The sequence below is a fragment of the Ctenopharyngodon idella genome, chromosome 9 (assembly GCF_019924925.1).
Source record: "Ctenopharyngodon idella isolate HZGC_01 chromosome 9, HZGC01, whole genome shotgun sequence".
Lineage (NCBI taxonomy): Eukaryota > Metazoa > Chordata > Actinopteri > Cypriniformes > Xenocyprididae > Ctenopharyngodon > Ctenopharyngodon idella.
Window position 1 is genome coordinate 4,371,946 of NC_067228.1, and position 17,625 is coordinate 4,389,570.

The 17,625-nt window shown below is 34.1% G+C and overlaps 1 protein-coding gene and 1 long non-coding RNA gene across 4 annotated transcripts in view; one reads left to right on the forward strand and one right to left on the reverse strand.

Moving 5' to 3' along the window:
* The window catches only part of LOC127518482 (uncharacterized), a 241,839-nt gene that overhangs the window by 82,534 nt on the left and 141,680 nt on the right, over nt 1-17,625 (forward strand). The window lies entirely within an intron of this gene.
* Nucleotides 1-17,625, reverse strand: part of stk39 (serine threonine kinase 39) — a 75,985-nt gene that overhangs the window by 31,192 nt on the left and 27,168 nt on the right. For 2 of the 3 annotated variants that reach the window (XM_051905167.1, XM_051905169.1), the window contains exons 11-15: nt 10,380-10,427; nt 7,958-8,080; nt 6,898-6,927; nt 3,680-3,736; nt 1,096-1,157 (exon numbers count right to left, since the gene is read on the reverse strand). In XM_051905167.1, coding sequence (XP_051761127.1) covers nt 1,096-1,157; nt 3,680-3,736; nt 6,898-6,927; nt 7,958-8,080; nt 10,380-10,427 — 320 coding nt within the window. The remainder of the gene's footprint in view (nt 1-1,095; nt 1,158-3,679; nt 3,737-6,897; nt 6,928-7,957; nt 8,081-10,379; nt 10,428-17,625) is intronic. The other variant, XM_051905168.1, reaches the window with a different exon arrangement.

Sequence of the window (17,625 nt, forward strand, 5' to 3'; positions counted from 1 at the left end):
ATAAATATTTCTTGAGCAGCAAATCATCATATTAGAATGATTTATGAAGGATCATGTGACACTGAAGACTGGAGTAATGATGCTGAAAATTCAGCTTTGATCACAGGAATGTTTTAAAATATATTAAAATAGAAAACAGTTGTTTTAAATTGAAATAATTTTTCACAATATTCCTGTTTTTACTGTATTTCTGATCACATAAATGCAGTCTTGCCAAAAAAAAAAATCTTGCCAACCTTAACTTTTGAACCGAAGTATATGTAAGGAATAATCATTAAAATGATTTTAATGCACGACACGGAGGCAAAGAAACATCCCGCTTATACAATGGTCATTTGCCAGCATTGACAACTAAAGCCGTTATTGAGGTTTGCAGTGCTAAATTTGACTGGAAGTGTTAAAGTGACAGTTATTTTGTCAGCTACAACTCATTAGATCTAGCATTCTTGCTTTAAATCAGAAATGGTGATAAAGTAGTGCGGTAACATTTATTTGATCGAATTATATTATTTGAATGAATTAGTCTATCGAGAGAGAGAGAGAGAAAGAGAGAAAGAGAGAGAGATGTGTGTGAATTACCCGAGTCTGTGCAGCATCTCTCTACTAGAAATGAAGCTGAGTTTCAGTAGTGAAGCTAATTTATTAAAGTCATGGGGCAGCGTTGACAACAAGGCCTACATTTTTCCTTGTTCGATAAGCTGCTTTACTAAGGAAAACGTTTTCTGTTTTATGCTGACATTAAATACGTAAAACACTCACTTTGGCTTCCCTGGCCTTAGACGTGATCTGAGAACAGATTGTAGTCTGTCTTTTGCATGAGCTCAAACGCAAATTCAGGCAGGGGAATGCAAACACGAGGTCAGAGTTAAGGGACCTCTTCCCACACTTACCTAGGGCGATTGAGAAAATGCATTAACACGGTGCACTTCAACATGAGGCGAGCGATGGAGTGAAAGAGATCGTTTAAAAAGAGACACACTTCTTACAGCAGCACGTACACACTGTACTTTATACAGAGGACAAGCAGCTCTTTCAAGATAAAACAAGTTTGAAGGGGGACAGAGAAAAAAGAGAAACGACAACAAGCTCGCTCACCTTAACCTCAGGACCATGTTGACCGCTCCCTGAACGCTTGAGGGTTTCTCCAACGGTTGAACCTGGACAGAAAAACAAAACATAAAGGTAAGTTACTTTCTAATGCCAAAAGTGTTCCGGTTGTTGAGGTTAAAAGATCTTTACACCACATGCTGGTGCTTACACACAGGTCTTATTGGAGATGTGAAGTACATAAAATTGCTCTAGTCAACCCATATTATTACTGAACCAAGACGGGAAAATAAATACAGAAGCTAACAGTGTCAAACCCACACAAACATTGGGTAAAACAGTCTTTAATTAGGAATTATTATATTACCATAAATGTTATTAGCTGTTATTATATTTAAATATTTATGATGAATGAATATTTATATTGGCCAATATCTGATATTTTATTGTGCATGTTTACATTTAGATTACCTTTGAAGTCATCTTATGCTCACTAAAAGTCTGTGTTGTTACTGACTAGTTTAGATTAAACTAAATTATTAAAACTAAAATTATTAATAACTATTTTCGTTAATTGAAATACCGTAAGGCTGAAATAAAAAGAGATGAAATACTAGATAAAAATGAAATAAAAATTATAAATGTTGCCTTAGAAACTAACTGAAATAGAATAAATAAATGAAAGTTGGAGTACTAAAAATGACTAAAACTAAAACTGAAATAAAAATAAAGCTAAATAAAAATATTGAAAAACAACTAATAAAAACGGCAAAAGCAAATTACTAAAAATTATACTGAAATTAAAATGAAAACTGAAAAAATTAAAATAAAAGTTAATTTAAAATGTTAATAAATACTGTATAAGTATAAAAATACACTAATAATTCTAAGCAAATCTGAAAGTAAATTTCCGTTTTTCATATTGCACATTACAATGTCGTGACACCTAAATTCACTTGTAGCATGATCGATTTTAAGTTTTTAGTGTTTTATTTTTGATTTACTCAGACAAAATAGTAGACATTTTAGTTTCAGCCATTAGCCATAACAAAATTGTTAATATTTTAATTAAACTGAGCCATTTTTATTGATGCTTACAGAATGCTAATCAACATTTCTCTCACTTTGTTCAACATTTTTATCACAATGCATCAGGGTTATTATTGTTAACTAAAATTAAAACTTAAAAGCTGAAGCACTAAAATTACAAACTAGAAATAAAAACTAAAACTAATAAAAAAAATTAAATCTAAACACTAATATAAAAAAACTGAAAAAAAAAGAATACAAAAACACAAACGGAGATATAATTAATTTTGAAGTTTTATTAAGTGTTAACAATGAGATTATGTGATTTTTATAATCAATTATCACTGCTGTTGTCACAAGATTGTCACCAAAATTTGCAAAATTTGTCACCAAAAAAAGTTTAACCAAAATTAAACTTTTTCGTTTAACCAAAATTTTGGGTTTACCAAATGACACTTTTGGTTATACCGAATGACGATATTTTCAAACAATGCTAACAGGCTGATATCTAGCTAGCTAGCAAAAGGACAGTCAAACATTTTATATTTAGTAATATATATACGTTTTTAAAATATTACATTTTCCATGTTTTATAGTGGTTGTACCGAATGACCTGATGTTTCGGGACATGCGTATGAGCAAGTGAAAACATGAATTTTTTAAATAGTTAAGAGAGAGTTAGTTACTTTGCTTCACAACCATGTGGTCCTTTGCAGGCATCTGAATGATGTCACATCCTGTCACATGATACTTGATCCAAAATGGTCCCTTTATATTTGTTACTCCGAATGACATCAATGAAATTCATTTTTCCGGACATTCTATCTCATAACAAAGCATCGACTTCTACACATAATATTAATACAATTTTGCACTATGTTGATATATGATGTTATAAAATCATGCCAGAATAAAAAATGTATTACATTTTAAGATCACAAATGAAATGGCTGTATTGGCCTTTGGGCGGTTAAACCGAATGACCTTTTGACACTTCAAAATCTTTAAAATACCTTTATATGTAGCAAAATATAATTAAAACTGTTTGGATTCAATAAAAGAGATCTAGTTGTACTACCTTACATACCTTGGATGTCATATCTTTGTTTTTTATTATTATTAAGGCCTTTGGACAAAAAAAAATACCTGTCATGTCATTGACCCAATTAATATAAACCAAGCTAAAATTAAAACAAAAACTAAGAATATAAAAATAAAAGCTGATTTAAAATACTGATAAAAACTATAGTAGTATATAAATAACACTAAATGCATCATAGAATTGCCTTCTTCACAAAGGATGCATGCAATGTGGCCGTAGACTTCAAAAAAGCTACCATTTTGTGTCCGCAGCCTTAAAATGCTTCCTCCGCAGGTGGCTTACTAGGTTTTGGAATAGAAACTCTTCACATGCTGCAGCAGCAGGCATCTACTCTCACTCTTTTTATTTGAGATATTACATTTAATAGGCTCCCTCAAGGCCAGTCGGCCCCCAGGGTCGTGTCCAGCCAGCCCAGAGACCAGCCGTCTCACAGCAAGGAGCATCAGGGCCACAGAATCAAGACAAATCACAGCAACATTGTCAGTGCCGACCGGCCCTCACCTGGGGATGCTGAATGGACAGGTCCTCTAGCGGGAGACTGTTAGCATTCACTTCTCCCTGCAGAGGCAAAATGGAGTGCTTATAAGTGAAGGAAGGTACAGAAAGACATCTCTCCGCCCCTCACTGTTTCTTTTCATTCCCTCCAAGGACACTTCTTTCAGCAGCTGGGGAAATGGGTTTTCTACAACCTCAAAGCCTGAACTAAAAGTCATGACATTTGGTAATCCACTGGGAGAAAATATGAGTGGAAGATGGCTACGCACACACAGACAGTAGGAAATAAGTTCAGTGTTTGCGCTGTTTAATTGCTATTTGTCCAATACGGTTGAATAGGCCACACTTGTTAATTATTTAATACGTAGTTTATTAGGCCAATCCCTCGATACTCTCAATTAAATGATCAAACGATACTTTAGTTGTTAATTAAATCTATTCACAGCCAAACATAGTCAGTCGAGCCCCCTGTGTCTGTGAGCTCACATTTACAGCCTGTACAGCTTTCTAGGATTTTAGCTGTAGTGCAAATTGAAAGTAGTTTTTGAAGCCTGCATTTATTTGATCAAAATACAGTAAAATTATGAAATATTTTTTCAATTTAAAATAATTGTTTTCTATTTTAATATATTTAAATTGCAATTTATTCCTGTGATGGGAATGCTGCATTTTCAGCAACAATTTTTATTATTATCAATGTTGAAAACAGTAGTGCTGCTTAATATTTCTATAGAAACCATTTTTCAGGATTCTTTGATGAATAGAAAGTTCAAAAGAACAGCATTTATTAGAAATAAAAATCTTTTGTAACATTATTTATTACTTTACTGTCACTTTTGATCAAACTGTGTCCTTGCTGAATAAAATTAAGACTTACTGACCGAGTAAAATAGGATGTTTTAACTAGGTTGTAATGTTTTCTGAAGAAAATACGAGTGATATTTTCCCATGCAAAACTCACCACAATGAAACATGAAGGTGTTTGGGGTGGTTACCAGGGCGTTGCTAAGCAGTTCTGTGTGCTTACTAGGTGGTATTGTCCAATATTGTCCAAGACCCTCCTAAATGTGGGGCTGCACGATTAATTGTATTTTATCCGTGATAACAATGTCTGCTTCTCTTGATCATGATTGTGAATAAATGCACTTAAGCAACTTCTGTGCAACAATAGAAAGTAAAAATGTAACATTTGTAATTACTGGAATTAAGATTAAGAGCCACCTTTTTGTATTGATTTTCCGGTTGATGAAGCTATCATAGGCTATGTTTGCATCCACAGTTGCAAATTTAATTTAATTGGAATATCGCATAAAATATTCACAAATAAAGCCACAATTTCATCCAGTGAGTCGAAGAGAACAAAATCATCACTTGCTGATAAACTGTGATAAATATAACTAAGAAAAGTAGGAGAAGCCACTGTATATAATAATTTTCTTATATAATAAATTACTTGCGTCTCAGAGAGCGCAGACGAAATGCAATAAACATGTTATCTTGCTTTCAGAGGCGGATGCTACTGTTTGGAAACGCAGTCATGGGAGCTAATTATACCAAACCACTTTGACGGCAGACTTTCAGAAAACAGCAATTCAGATGCTGTGCAAAAAGATCGGTCCGCTGGTTAGTCCAGTCGTGCCGTCCCATTGTTTTTATGCAAATCAAGGGATTTATTTGGTAAATGTGTTTCCATCATAGTTTATGCTAATGTTTTCTCATCTGATAAAAATGTATCCGACTCAGATGAGTGCATACGTTTTTTATGCACAATTTTTGAATGAATGCGCATCTTGGCTTTTCCATCCTGCAGTTTTTTATGCGATATCCCAAAATGTGCATAAATTGAAATTGAAAACTGAAATTTCCCAGAACAATTTGCCCCAGGAACATTTTTCCCCCAGACCTGTTGCTGTCAGCATTTCCGTCACGGTCTAAAGTACCATGAAGATTAGTCCAGTGGCGTAGGACTGCGCACGACTGTCCAGTTCCCGCTGGATTTCATCCTTCGCATATAAGCTTAATAAATCCTGAACCTCGTCGTCATTCAAATGTCGTACTTTTTAAACTCCACTGTTGATTCGAATAGCAAACAACGCACTGCAACAGACTTTTAAAAAAGGTGGTTGAAATAAAATGCTATGTGGAGTTCTACCTCATGAGCAGGGACTTTCTGAGGGGGAAATTTTTACCTGAAGCTTCATTTAGACCCTGGTTCCTGTGGTTGAAACGCACCGAGTACCACCCCAAAGTCCCTAGTTCCTGGGGAAAGTTCCTGCGGTGGAAACGTGGCTATAGCTATTGTTGGTTAGTCCATGCACCACCTACAGGCCTATTAGGTGAAGTGAAACGTGAAATGGCTTTTATTATCTTTCTCTGGAATATCTGGATATTAATTCGTGATTAATAAACATGATTATAATTTTTGAGCAAAATAATAATGATCATCAATTTAACTATAATCGTGCAGCCCTACTAATAGTGCATTGGCAGGATTTTAAGGTGTGTGATAAAAATTTTAAAGTGTGTTTATAAAATGTGTTTATAAACAGTTTATAAAATGTGTAAAGGAGTCAAAACAGCGAAGATCTGCTGCGAGGAGATGCAGTTCTGATGCCTGTACTGAACTGTAATGGGCAACATCAAGACTATGACGAGAAAAAAACAGGTGTGCTTGAGCATTCTGTCCTTTTTAGGGTTACATCTTGTGACATCATGTCTTGTTTTTGGTTCATTTACATGTCTTTGGTCTGTGTTGCGTTCATTTTTCATTCGAATCGTACCAGAGTTCGTTTGGAAGCGGACTGAGACCCATCTTTTTAGGGGTCTCGGTCCACTTGTTTGGTGCGCACCAGGGTTCGGATGGTAGCGTTCACACTTATTCAAATGAACCGCACTAAAAGAGCAATCACACAAGGGCTCGTTTTAATCGAACCAAACATGCCAAGTGTGAACATACCCTTAGAAAGGCTACATTACATACAACAACCTAAACTGCTGAAAAAGAAAGTTATTTCAGAGGCGGAGTGAGTTTTGATGAAAGATTGCAAAGACAAACATTTCTTTTCTTGTGCAGATGAATCATTCAAAATAAAGCCAGTAATGTGCATTACAAATGTAAACAGGGTCAGTTTTGATTTCACACTCAAAGCAGCGATGCATTACCCCACACAACTAATTAAAAAACAGCCATTTCGAAAGGTAAAAAAAGGATCACTGTAACTTACATGCTGGTTTTCGTCTTTGACCCTTCGTGACTGCAAAAGCAATAACAAGACAGGATTCAATTAGGTTCTCGCTCTTTCACAAAGAACGACAGACAGATGTAGCTATTTGTGTGGGAGTGCAATCAGCACTTGCTCATTTGCATTCCATAATAAACAATAAACACAAGAACAACGTCTCCAGCTTCATTAGCAGCCACTGATTTGCGGACGCTTCACTTCGGGGGCTCTGATTGTTCCTTCCTGGAGAAGACGTTTTAGCATTATATATTCCACATTTATGAGTGAAAAAGGCCTTCGGCTTTGATCAATTGGTGTGCCTCACCTGTATGGTACAGGCAGAGCGTTTATGATAAAATATTAAGAAAGCTTGAGGTGAAATGCTTGGCTCTACATCAGAAGTGCAGTTGTTCAAATCTCATATGTGGGTTAATTTTGTGGCTTTATTTATACAGTGAGGCCCAATTGTCTAAGACCACTCGTGAAATTTACTGAATACAACAGATCTTCTGAAGACAGATAATAGATTTGCTTAATTTAAGCCTTATTTATATTCTTGTTAACTGCTGCTATTGGATCCTTCAACAAGTTTGTCAGATTCGTGCCCGAATTTTTCAAACAAATCATTCAGATAACCTGATTCATTGAAATGGTCCGACTCAAAAGAATGATCCGTTAAGGAATAAGACATTGCCACTTATCTCGTAAGCTACTTATAGCAACTAAATTAAAAAAGTATAAATCTTAATTTATAGTAAATAATTAATATGTCCATTTTGGGGTGAAAATTCCTTTAAAGACCCAAAAACGAAAATTCTGTCATCATTAACCAGACAATTGGCGATAGTCACTGACTTCCATAGTAGGAAAAAAATACTATGAAAGTCAATGGTTACCGTCAACTGTTCTTCAACATTCTTCAAAATATCTTATTTTAGAAGAAAGAAACTCATACGGGTTTGGAACAACATGAGGGTGAGTAAATAATGACAGCATTTTCATTTTTTTAGGTGAACTATCCCTTTAAGAATGATCATTTGGCATCCTACTAGGCCACGCTTACCCTTCCGTGATTGACAGCAGCCTTCCCCTCTTCACTTTTCTCATCCATTTCATCATCACTCCATTCCCAGTCTCCATCCTCGGTCTTGTGCAGGTGACCACTCGACCCCGGAACCCTTCTGACCTGCGGGTGTGAATGGGACACGCTGTCAAACTCACAACAGTTACTGTACACTTTTCCAGCAGACGTGGCGCTGAAAGTATTTATCTCATTCGTTTTCTCCATAAGCATTTCAAAACATAAATAAAGAGTTCTTGAACCAAACCAACCAGCTCTGAGATGAAGCATATTACAACCTTTCATTTGAAGCAAAAAATATGAAAATCAGAAATTAAGTTTTATATATATATATATATATATATATATATTTCAAACTAAATTTTTTAAACAATATTATTACATTTAGCTAAAATCACACTGACTTTTTCCTACAGAAGCATATCATTGTTTAACAACTTCAGAGCTCATGCTAGGTCCAACTTAGTATGTTTACAAATGATTGTTAAAAATCAATTTCTCTATGGAGTAAATGAATGGCATTTGTACTTTCAGAACCCTACGGTTGTGCTCTACAGCGTCACGCCTCGATATCAGCAGGGGTTGAGTTTGTCAGATATAGTCTGTGCTGAGCTTACAGGGCTTATTTCTCTGGGTCAGTGAAGTGAGCTTTAATTCATCTCCAGGCCCTAACTTGAACAAAAAGGCCAGACGTTTGAGGCCTGCTCTGTGGCTGTAACCAGTGCTGAAATATCCCACAATCTGTTCTCTTAAGCAAGACACATCTTTCAAAAGATTTAATCTGGCCCACAAGATCTGAACATCCATCGATGTACGGCAAACCAGGGGATCAGCTCAACTCCTGAAAAGATGCAATTTTGCTCAACAAGATCCCTAAATTCCTGTCATTTAGACAAGCCTTTTCTTGGTCTGGCAACCCCTAATCTGATCGGCTGGCTTTACACAATTTCCGGGAATAAGTGTACACAGGTTTTACTATCTGTCCGCCAGGAAACCAAGTCATATTTAGAAAGGTACCAGGTTGATAAAATGAACACTTTTGAGGAAGAAGTAGTCACTTGCTAAAGTTTGTCAAATAAATAATAGTATTGTCAAATCGATTAATTGCAACTAACATAAAACTTTGTGTTTACATAATATATATTATTATATTTATATATATTATATAAATGTCTGTGTGTGTGTGTGTGTGTGTGTGTGAACATATATATATATATATATATATATATATATATATTATATATACACACACACACATGTGTGTGTGTGTGTACATATTATATATAATAATATATGTAATATATGTAAATATAATAATAAACATATATTACACATATATTATGTAAACTTTTATGTTATATGTGATTAATCGTGATTAATCAATTTGACAGCACTACCATTTATATTTTGAAATAATTGGTATTTATTACTTTTGGACAGGAAGAAGTTCTCTACAAACATTTTTTGATAATTTCTTCTTTTTTTTGTTATTGTGTAGAGATGGGATATATATAGCTCCATAAAAAAATCTTAAAAATATATATTAAAAATAATAATGGTTCTTCTGACAATTTTCAAAGTATTAGCCAATTTGAATAGTTTTTTTATATCCTTAATGAATAATTAAAAATATATATTTAAAAATATTATATATCATGAATATGTATTATATATTTATATACATAAATATTATATATTACATATATAATACTTATGTATTTATATTCACAATATACCCTTTTTAATGGAAAAATAATAGTGCTTCTTGTCAATTGTCGAAGTAATTGTAGACCCATCACAAATTAAATAAATGTTTGTTTACTTTTTTTTTCCAGAAAACGCTGGGAAAAAAACACTCAAAAAAGTAAATGTATACCATCAGTATTGTTTTAACCTATATATCACCCATCCCTATTATTGTTTCCACCTTCCCCTAAATAGCACATCAAATCAAACAAACTGTAGCTGGACGCTTTTCATGTCTGTCACATGGTGTCCTCTGGTGGGAGGTTCAAAGTCTGGTTCCACACAAGACTAGAAGAGTTATAGCTAGTTCCTTCCCTTTAATCCCAGAACCAGCGATAACTCTATCAAAAAGGCACAGAAGACCTTAAATCCTCTGGACGTCTGTGAAATATGATGCACTAGACTGTGGATATCCGACAGCATGCAATCAATGATGCTTTCTGAAGTTAGTGACAAAATCATATTGGCCTGATCGAGAAATCCAGTCAACACGGCCTCAACCCACTACACAGACATCCAGACGCCCTGTCCTGACACAAAGACACATTGTCTTCCAGGAGATTTACTCAGCAGAGGTGAAAAACAGCACACACAGACACAAGTACATCTAGAGGCGAAAAGCACTAAGTAAGCGTTTGGCGAGTGAGATAACATGTACCCGTCTCCCAGCATCCTTCTCTGTGTGCAGCTTCCTCTGCTCTGGATCCTTCAAAATAACACATAGATAAACAAAGCAACAAATAAACATGAGCGCATGATGATGACAAACTACACCTGCGGGCTGTGTGCTTATGAATAACACGAGTGGGTCAGCGGCACAGAGCTCTTGAACACACACTCGCTGTCATTTAGGGACATTATGTAAGCTCAAATACCCAGTGGTAAATTGCTCTCTTAGAAAATGTAATGTGCAATCGAGTGTTGTGACGCAGACATTCAATTACACAAAACAAATCATTACAATGCTGCAAGAGAAAAACATAACCAAAGTACATCATTTTAGTATCTAAATATAATTCACACTGTACTCTGTTCTTTCTCTATTTACGTCACCGTATTTTCTGCACTACTGTATACTTACTTTATATGCTTTGGCAATACAGTAAATGTTTACAGTCGAGCCATTAAAGCTTTGTTTATTCTGACTGAAATGAGAAGAGAGAAATAAAGATGGTTTTATAGCAAGATAATCTGATTTACATCTTTAATTCAGCACCAGGTATAACTCAGCAATCAATAACAAAAGATTATTAAAATTTCAACTGAAAATAACTCAAAATAATGTTCTCCACCACGAGAGTCAACACATGCGTCCACTGCAGAGACTGCAAGTCATCTGAGAGTCAAACCAGCGAGCTACTGCGCCCCCTACTGGACACAAACTACAACACTGAACTTCACTTGGTAGACAGAAGAAGTATACAGATTTAAAATGTAATCTTATTACAGGTATAAGTGATAAGACCTTATCTCTGGTCACAATAACATTATCTTGACTTTCTTCTATGATAGCTTTGCTCCAGGAACATCAAATTGATCAAATATGAGGCAGCAGATTCAACAAATACGATAAATAAAATATTCAAGGTTATTTTATATATATATATATATATATATATATATATATGTGTGTGTGTGTGTGTGTGTGTAAAAAACAAAACGTGATAATGAAAGCATCTTTTACTATTTACAATTTATAGTGCAGCAGTTTTAAAATATTATTTTTCATTATTTTTAATATGTTCATTATTTATATAGGTTTAAAAAAAATATAATATATATACATATATATGTTCATTATTTATATATGTTTAAAAAAAAAAAAATATATATATATATATATATATATATATATATATATATACAGTGCTTTAAAATGTAATCTTATTACAGGTATAAGTGATAAGACCTTATCTCTGGTCACAATAACATTATCTTGACTTTCTTCTATGATAGCTTTGCTCCAGGAACATCAAATTGATCAAATATGAGGCAGCAGATTCAACAAATACGATAAATAAAATATTCAAGGTTATTTTATATATATATATATATATATATATATATATATATATATATATATATATATATGTGTGTGTGTGTGTGTGTGTGTGTGTGTGTGTGTGTGTGTAAAAAACAAAACGTGATAATGAAAGCATCTTTTACTATTTACAATTTATAGTGCAGCAGTTTTAAAATATTATTTTTCATTATTTTTAATATGTTCATTATTTATATAGGTTTAAAAAAAATATAATATATATACATATATATGTTCATTATTTATATATGTTTAAAAAAATATATATATATATATATATACAGTGCTCAGCGTAAATGAGTACACCCCCTTTGAAAAGAAACATTTTAAACAAATCTCAATGAACACAAAAAAAAAAAAATTCCAAAATGTTGACAAGACTAAGTTTTATATAACATCTGTTTAACTTGTAACATGAAAGTAAGGTTAATAATATAACTTAGATTACACATTTTTCAGTTTTACTCAAATTAGGGTGATGCAAAAATGAGTACACCCCACTGAAAGTCTCTGGAGCAAAGCTAAATTTTAGACTACAAATGTCTAATTTAACAAGAATTCAACCACAGGTGAGTCTAATTCTTCATTACACAGGTGTCCAGCAGACAGTTGACTATAAAAGGGTGTTAAAACCCTGTCCCATTTCATGCTGTCAGCAATGGCACCACATGGAAGAGAAATGTCACAAGACCTGAGAAAAAAAAAAAATTCTTTACACTAGAAAGGTGAAGGCTACAAGAAGATCAGCAAAGCTTTGCTTATCAGTCAGAATACTGAAATTTTAAAAAGATGGAACTGCAACCATCTCACAGAGACGTCCAGGTCGTCCACGGACGTTAACACCTCGACAGGAGCGTCTTCTGATGAGAAGGGTTGAAGAAAATCGGCATGCAAGTTCACTGCAGTTATCTAAAGAAGTAGAAAGCCAAACTGGGGTGACTATTTCCCATGACACAATACGGCGTACACTGCAGAGGAATGGCATGCATGGGTGCCGTCCATGAAAGAAGCCTCTCCTAAAGCCCAGCCACAAAAAAGCCCGCCTAGAGTTTGCCAGGGCCCATGCTGACAAAGATGAAGACTACTGGGACTCTATACTCTGGAGGGATGAGACCAAGATAAATGTTTTTGGAACTGATGGCTTCAAAACTATATGGCGTCGCAAAGGTGAGGAATACAAAGAAAAAGGCATGGTGCCTACAGTGAAACATGGTGGTGGCAGTGTCCTTATGTGGGGCTGCATGAGTGCTGCTGCTGTCGGGGAGATGTACTGCTCTATACTGAAAGAGAAGATGCTACCATCACTCCGTGCACTTTTCCAACATGACAATGATCCTAAACACACATCTAAGGCCACTGTTGGATTTCTGAAGAAGAACAGGGTGAAAGTGATTCATTGGATCCTGATCTGAACCCAATCGAACACCTATGGGGAATTCTGAAGAGATAAGTTGAGCATCACTCTCCATCCAGCATCCAGTCTCTAAAAGAGGTCATTCTTGAAGAATGGAAAGATAGATGTTGCAAAATGTCGCCAACTTGTTCATTCCATGCCTAGAAGACTTGGTGCTGTCACCCTAATTTGAGTAAAACTGAAAAATGTGTAATCTAAGTTATATTATTAACCTTACTTTCATGTTATAAGTTAAACAGATGTTATATTAAACTTAGTCTTGTCAACATTTTTTAAAAATTGTTTTTGTGTTCATTGAGATATTGTTTAAAGTGTTACTTTTCAAAGGGGGTGTACTCATTTACACTGAGCACTATGTGTGTGTATATAATTATATATATATATGTGCGAATTTATATAGCATTTCAATGAGTTTTTTTTCTTTATTCTTTAAGTTTAATATAAAGATTAATTATATATATATATATATATATATATATATATATATATATATATATATATATATATACATAAATCCATATTAGAAATACTTCAAAATCCATACAGAAAATTAATTGAATCTCTTCTTTGATGTTTACAACTTAAAAAAAAGACAAAAAAAAAAAAACAATAAAACAAGAAATCATAGTTTTTACTATTTACAATTTATAGTAAACAGTTTATATATTTTTTAACATGATTTTTACTATATGTTTATTATTATTATTATACGTTTTAAAATATTAATGCTTAAAAAAACTGTTTGCTGTCAAATCAGTCAAAGCGTAGTCATGCAACATGCAGGAAACTGACACAGGAAACAGGAAATATCAGAGTCAAGGTCAAAGCTTTTTCCAGGTCAAATGGAGTCAAATATTTGTGTTTTAAAAAAAGTATTATATTTGTCAAAAAATATTTTTACCTTCAAAAAAGGTTTGAATTTATTTTTGAAAATGATTAGTTTAATGGTTAATTTTTCTAATGACAATGTCTTTAGAAAACTCAAAGGCCAAATGAAGAACACATTAAAATCATCATGATTTTCACAATGCTGCTTAAATCTGTATCGCTCAAGTGGACGTCACTGAAGGAACGCTTTGAAATTCCAAGGTCAAATACTGATTCTCTCCTCAGTGTCCTGAACAGAACCGCAGCTGCTAATATTCAAGTCCTCACAGTAAGGAGCGCAGAGGAGAAAGAAAGACGCACAGAAAGAAAGAGAATGACAAAGACAGAGTGAGGCAGACAGCCATGTAGAGACAGAGAGATGAAAGAATACAACAGAGAGAGAGAGAGAGAGAGGAAGTGAGGTAGGGAAGAGAAATGGTGTTTGTCAGGAGTTGTTCAGGTCAGAGAGTCCTTACATGACAGCATCTTTCCCGGCCGTCTCTCTCTCCTCGGGCTACAGCTATGCTGACTGGATACATAATGTGGGAGTGAGGCAGGGTCGCAATAGCACACAAACACATCAGCAATGAGGACAGACACCAGGTGACAGAAAGGACATGCACACACTGCTGACACTGACACATCCTTCATCAGAATATTCATGAGGACCGTGATTCAATTTCATAATTCACATTTTTAGTGCGCTGCACTCCGGTTTCACACCGTGGCCGTGTCCAAAACCTGAAAAACGCTCCCTCTGCAGGCAGTACACAAACTTTCTGTTCATCAAGGAATTTCCACAAAAATATTAAGCAGCACAACTGTCTTCCACATTGATAATAATCAGAAATGTTTAAGCAGGAAATCAGCACTGAAGACAGGAGTAATCATGCTGAAAATTTACAGGAATATTAATAAATTTAAATTTAAATTTTAAAATATATTCAAATAGAAAACAGTTATTTTAAATTGTAATAATATTTGACAATATAACTGTTTTTACTGTATTTAATCCAGTAAATGCAGCCTTAGTGAGCATGTATTTCTTTCAAATACATTAAAAATCTTACTGATCTCAAACTTTTGAATTATAATAAATCATTTCCCAAACATTTTGATATGAAAAATGTTGATTATCTGGAAATAGTTTGGTCATTAATGATTAAATAAGTAAATGAATCAGTAGTTCTATCTTAATTTGTGGACAAATGATCTAAACATCCTAAAAACAATATTTATTATTAATTTAATCTTTCTTTAAGTATTTTAAGTGTAATATATTAAAACTTGTTTTCAAAGAATAGGTTTTTTTTTTTAATTCTTTTTAAAGGATAAACTCCATTTTGTTACATATATACTTAAAGTCACCATCAAATCAAAACTGATAATATTTTTAATGGAATTTTGCAGTATTTATTATAAATAATTTATCCGTGCACATAATTTTTTAAATTTATGTGTCCTCGTAATCTTTAATCAAAATACCTTTCTCTTCGTTTTGCAGCGACATCGCTTCTCTTCTCTGATGATGTGTTTACTGGCGTGAGGGCGGGACAACCTGTCACTTACATGAGATCGACCAATAGCAAACCACAACCATCCAATCAATTCCCCATGAACAAAATCAAGTCCCACCCTACATTTTATCTTGTTCAAGAAGCCGATTCACTTGGATATCTGTCACAATATGGAAGTCATGGCGACTTTAAAACAAGAAAGTTGCCAAGAGTGTTTAAAAAGCTTAATTTAAGATACAGTCGCTGTCAGACAGAAACCTTGTATGTCCAAAACTGCTACTTTTTAGGAAATAGAAAAAACGATGTATTTTTAAACACTGTGTTGTCAAAGATGCTATTGTGGCTTTATATATGTTCAGACAATTGAATGTGTCTTATATTATTAACATTTTACCAAAATCAAGCTCAAATGGAGTCAAAGTGAATTTTGGAGAATTTCGGACATGCGTGTTCTGTCTGTCATTAGAACGGCCACATCTGAAGCAGTAAGTGAATCACATTAGGTTTTTTAATCAACTTACAGGTTATAAAGTAGCTATGTGAGTGTTTAGTTTTTCTCTGATAACGTGTTTACTGGTGTGAGGGCGGGGCAACCTGTCACTCACATGAGATCCACCAATAGCAAACCACAACTATCCAATCAATTCCCCATGGACAAAAAAAAAGCCCCCTCTACATTTTAACTTGTTCAAATAGCCATTTCACTCTGATATACATCCCAATGCCAACTTTAAAACAAGAAAGTTGCCAATAGGGTTTAAAAAGCTTAATTTAAGATATCGTCGCTGTTGGGTGGAAACCTTGTATGTCTAAAACTGCTACTTTTCAGGAAATGGAATAAACTATATTTTTAAACACTGTTGTCAAAGTTGCTATTGTGGCTTTATATATGTTCAGACACTTGCATGTGTCTTATATTATTAACATTTTACAAAAATCAAGCTCAAATGGACTTTTGACCAGTGAATTTCGGACATGCGTGTGTTGTCTGTCATTAGAACGGCCACATCACACAGGCTATTTAAGACATATATTATATATATATATATATATATATATATATTATATTTATTATATTATATTATATATATGAATGAATGAATATATGAAGAGTCCGTCTTACATGTTTTCTTTTAAATGAGCATTTTTTACCTGGCTCCTAAATGTTTAGGTTCAGTAATTTCACTTTCATGGCAATGAAAATGTTATTAGTCAGTTATTGAAATGTCTTATTTTCAAAAATGTAACTTTTTTGTGTTGTTGTTTTTTTTTGTTTTTTTTGCAAACACCTCTAAGTCCACCTCTTTGGACAACAAGATGTCCGTTTCTGTCAGTTTTACAACAGCAAAATGAACACTGTTGTGTTTACTTGCTACTCATGAAATCCTGTCATTGCCACTGTAACGATGGACAAAACATGATAAAAAATTGCAGCTTGGCAATTGAAAACCAGCTCATACGTACACCGTCATTCATCTTGAAATCATATGATTCGATTTGTGCCTTCCGATTGGTTCTTCTGTGCATTTAGAGGCTTTGGCTGACAAAGGGAAGTGGTGTTTAGCATTTTTTGCCAACGAACCGCTGGGATTTAACGGATTTGAAGTGAAACTATTTGATGAACGTATAAGATGTGCAGAGAGCATTCGCTCAATATCATCATCTCATTTTTTACGGAGGTGGCGTTTAGTTTAGTGTTTGTCGGGTAAAGAAAAAGCTGTACTTATTTAAACAAACTGTTCTTTATTTAGCCTTGCATTGCAAACAAGCAGAGATGTGTGCAAAATGTGCACACATTCACGACAGAAGCGAGTCGAGTTATGAGGTTTTACCGACAGTTTAAGGATCCAATGGAGTTACGAGGTTTAGTCACAAGCTCTTTTTAATACTTTTTAACACCCACAGACAAATGTAAAGGGTGACCAATAGTAATGATTTATGGGGGAAAAAATTACAAAATTCCCACCCGACAGTGATGATATATTCTCTGTTAAAAGATCTTAACATCTTGTGCATTTTGCTTCTCCAGAAAATTGATTGTGTTTAAAGGATGTTTAAATAGTTT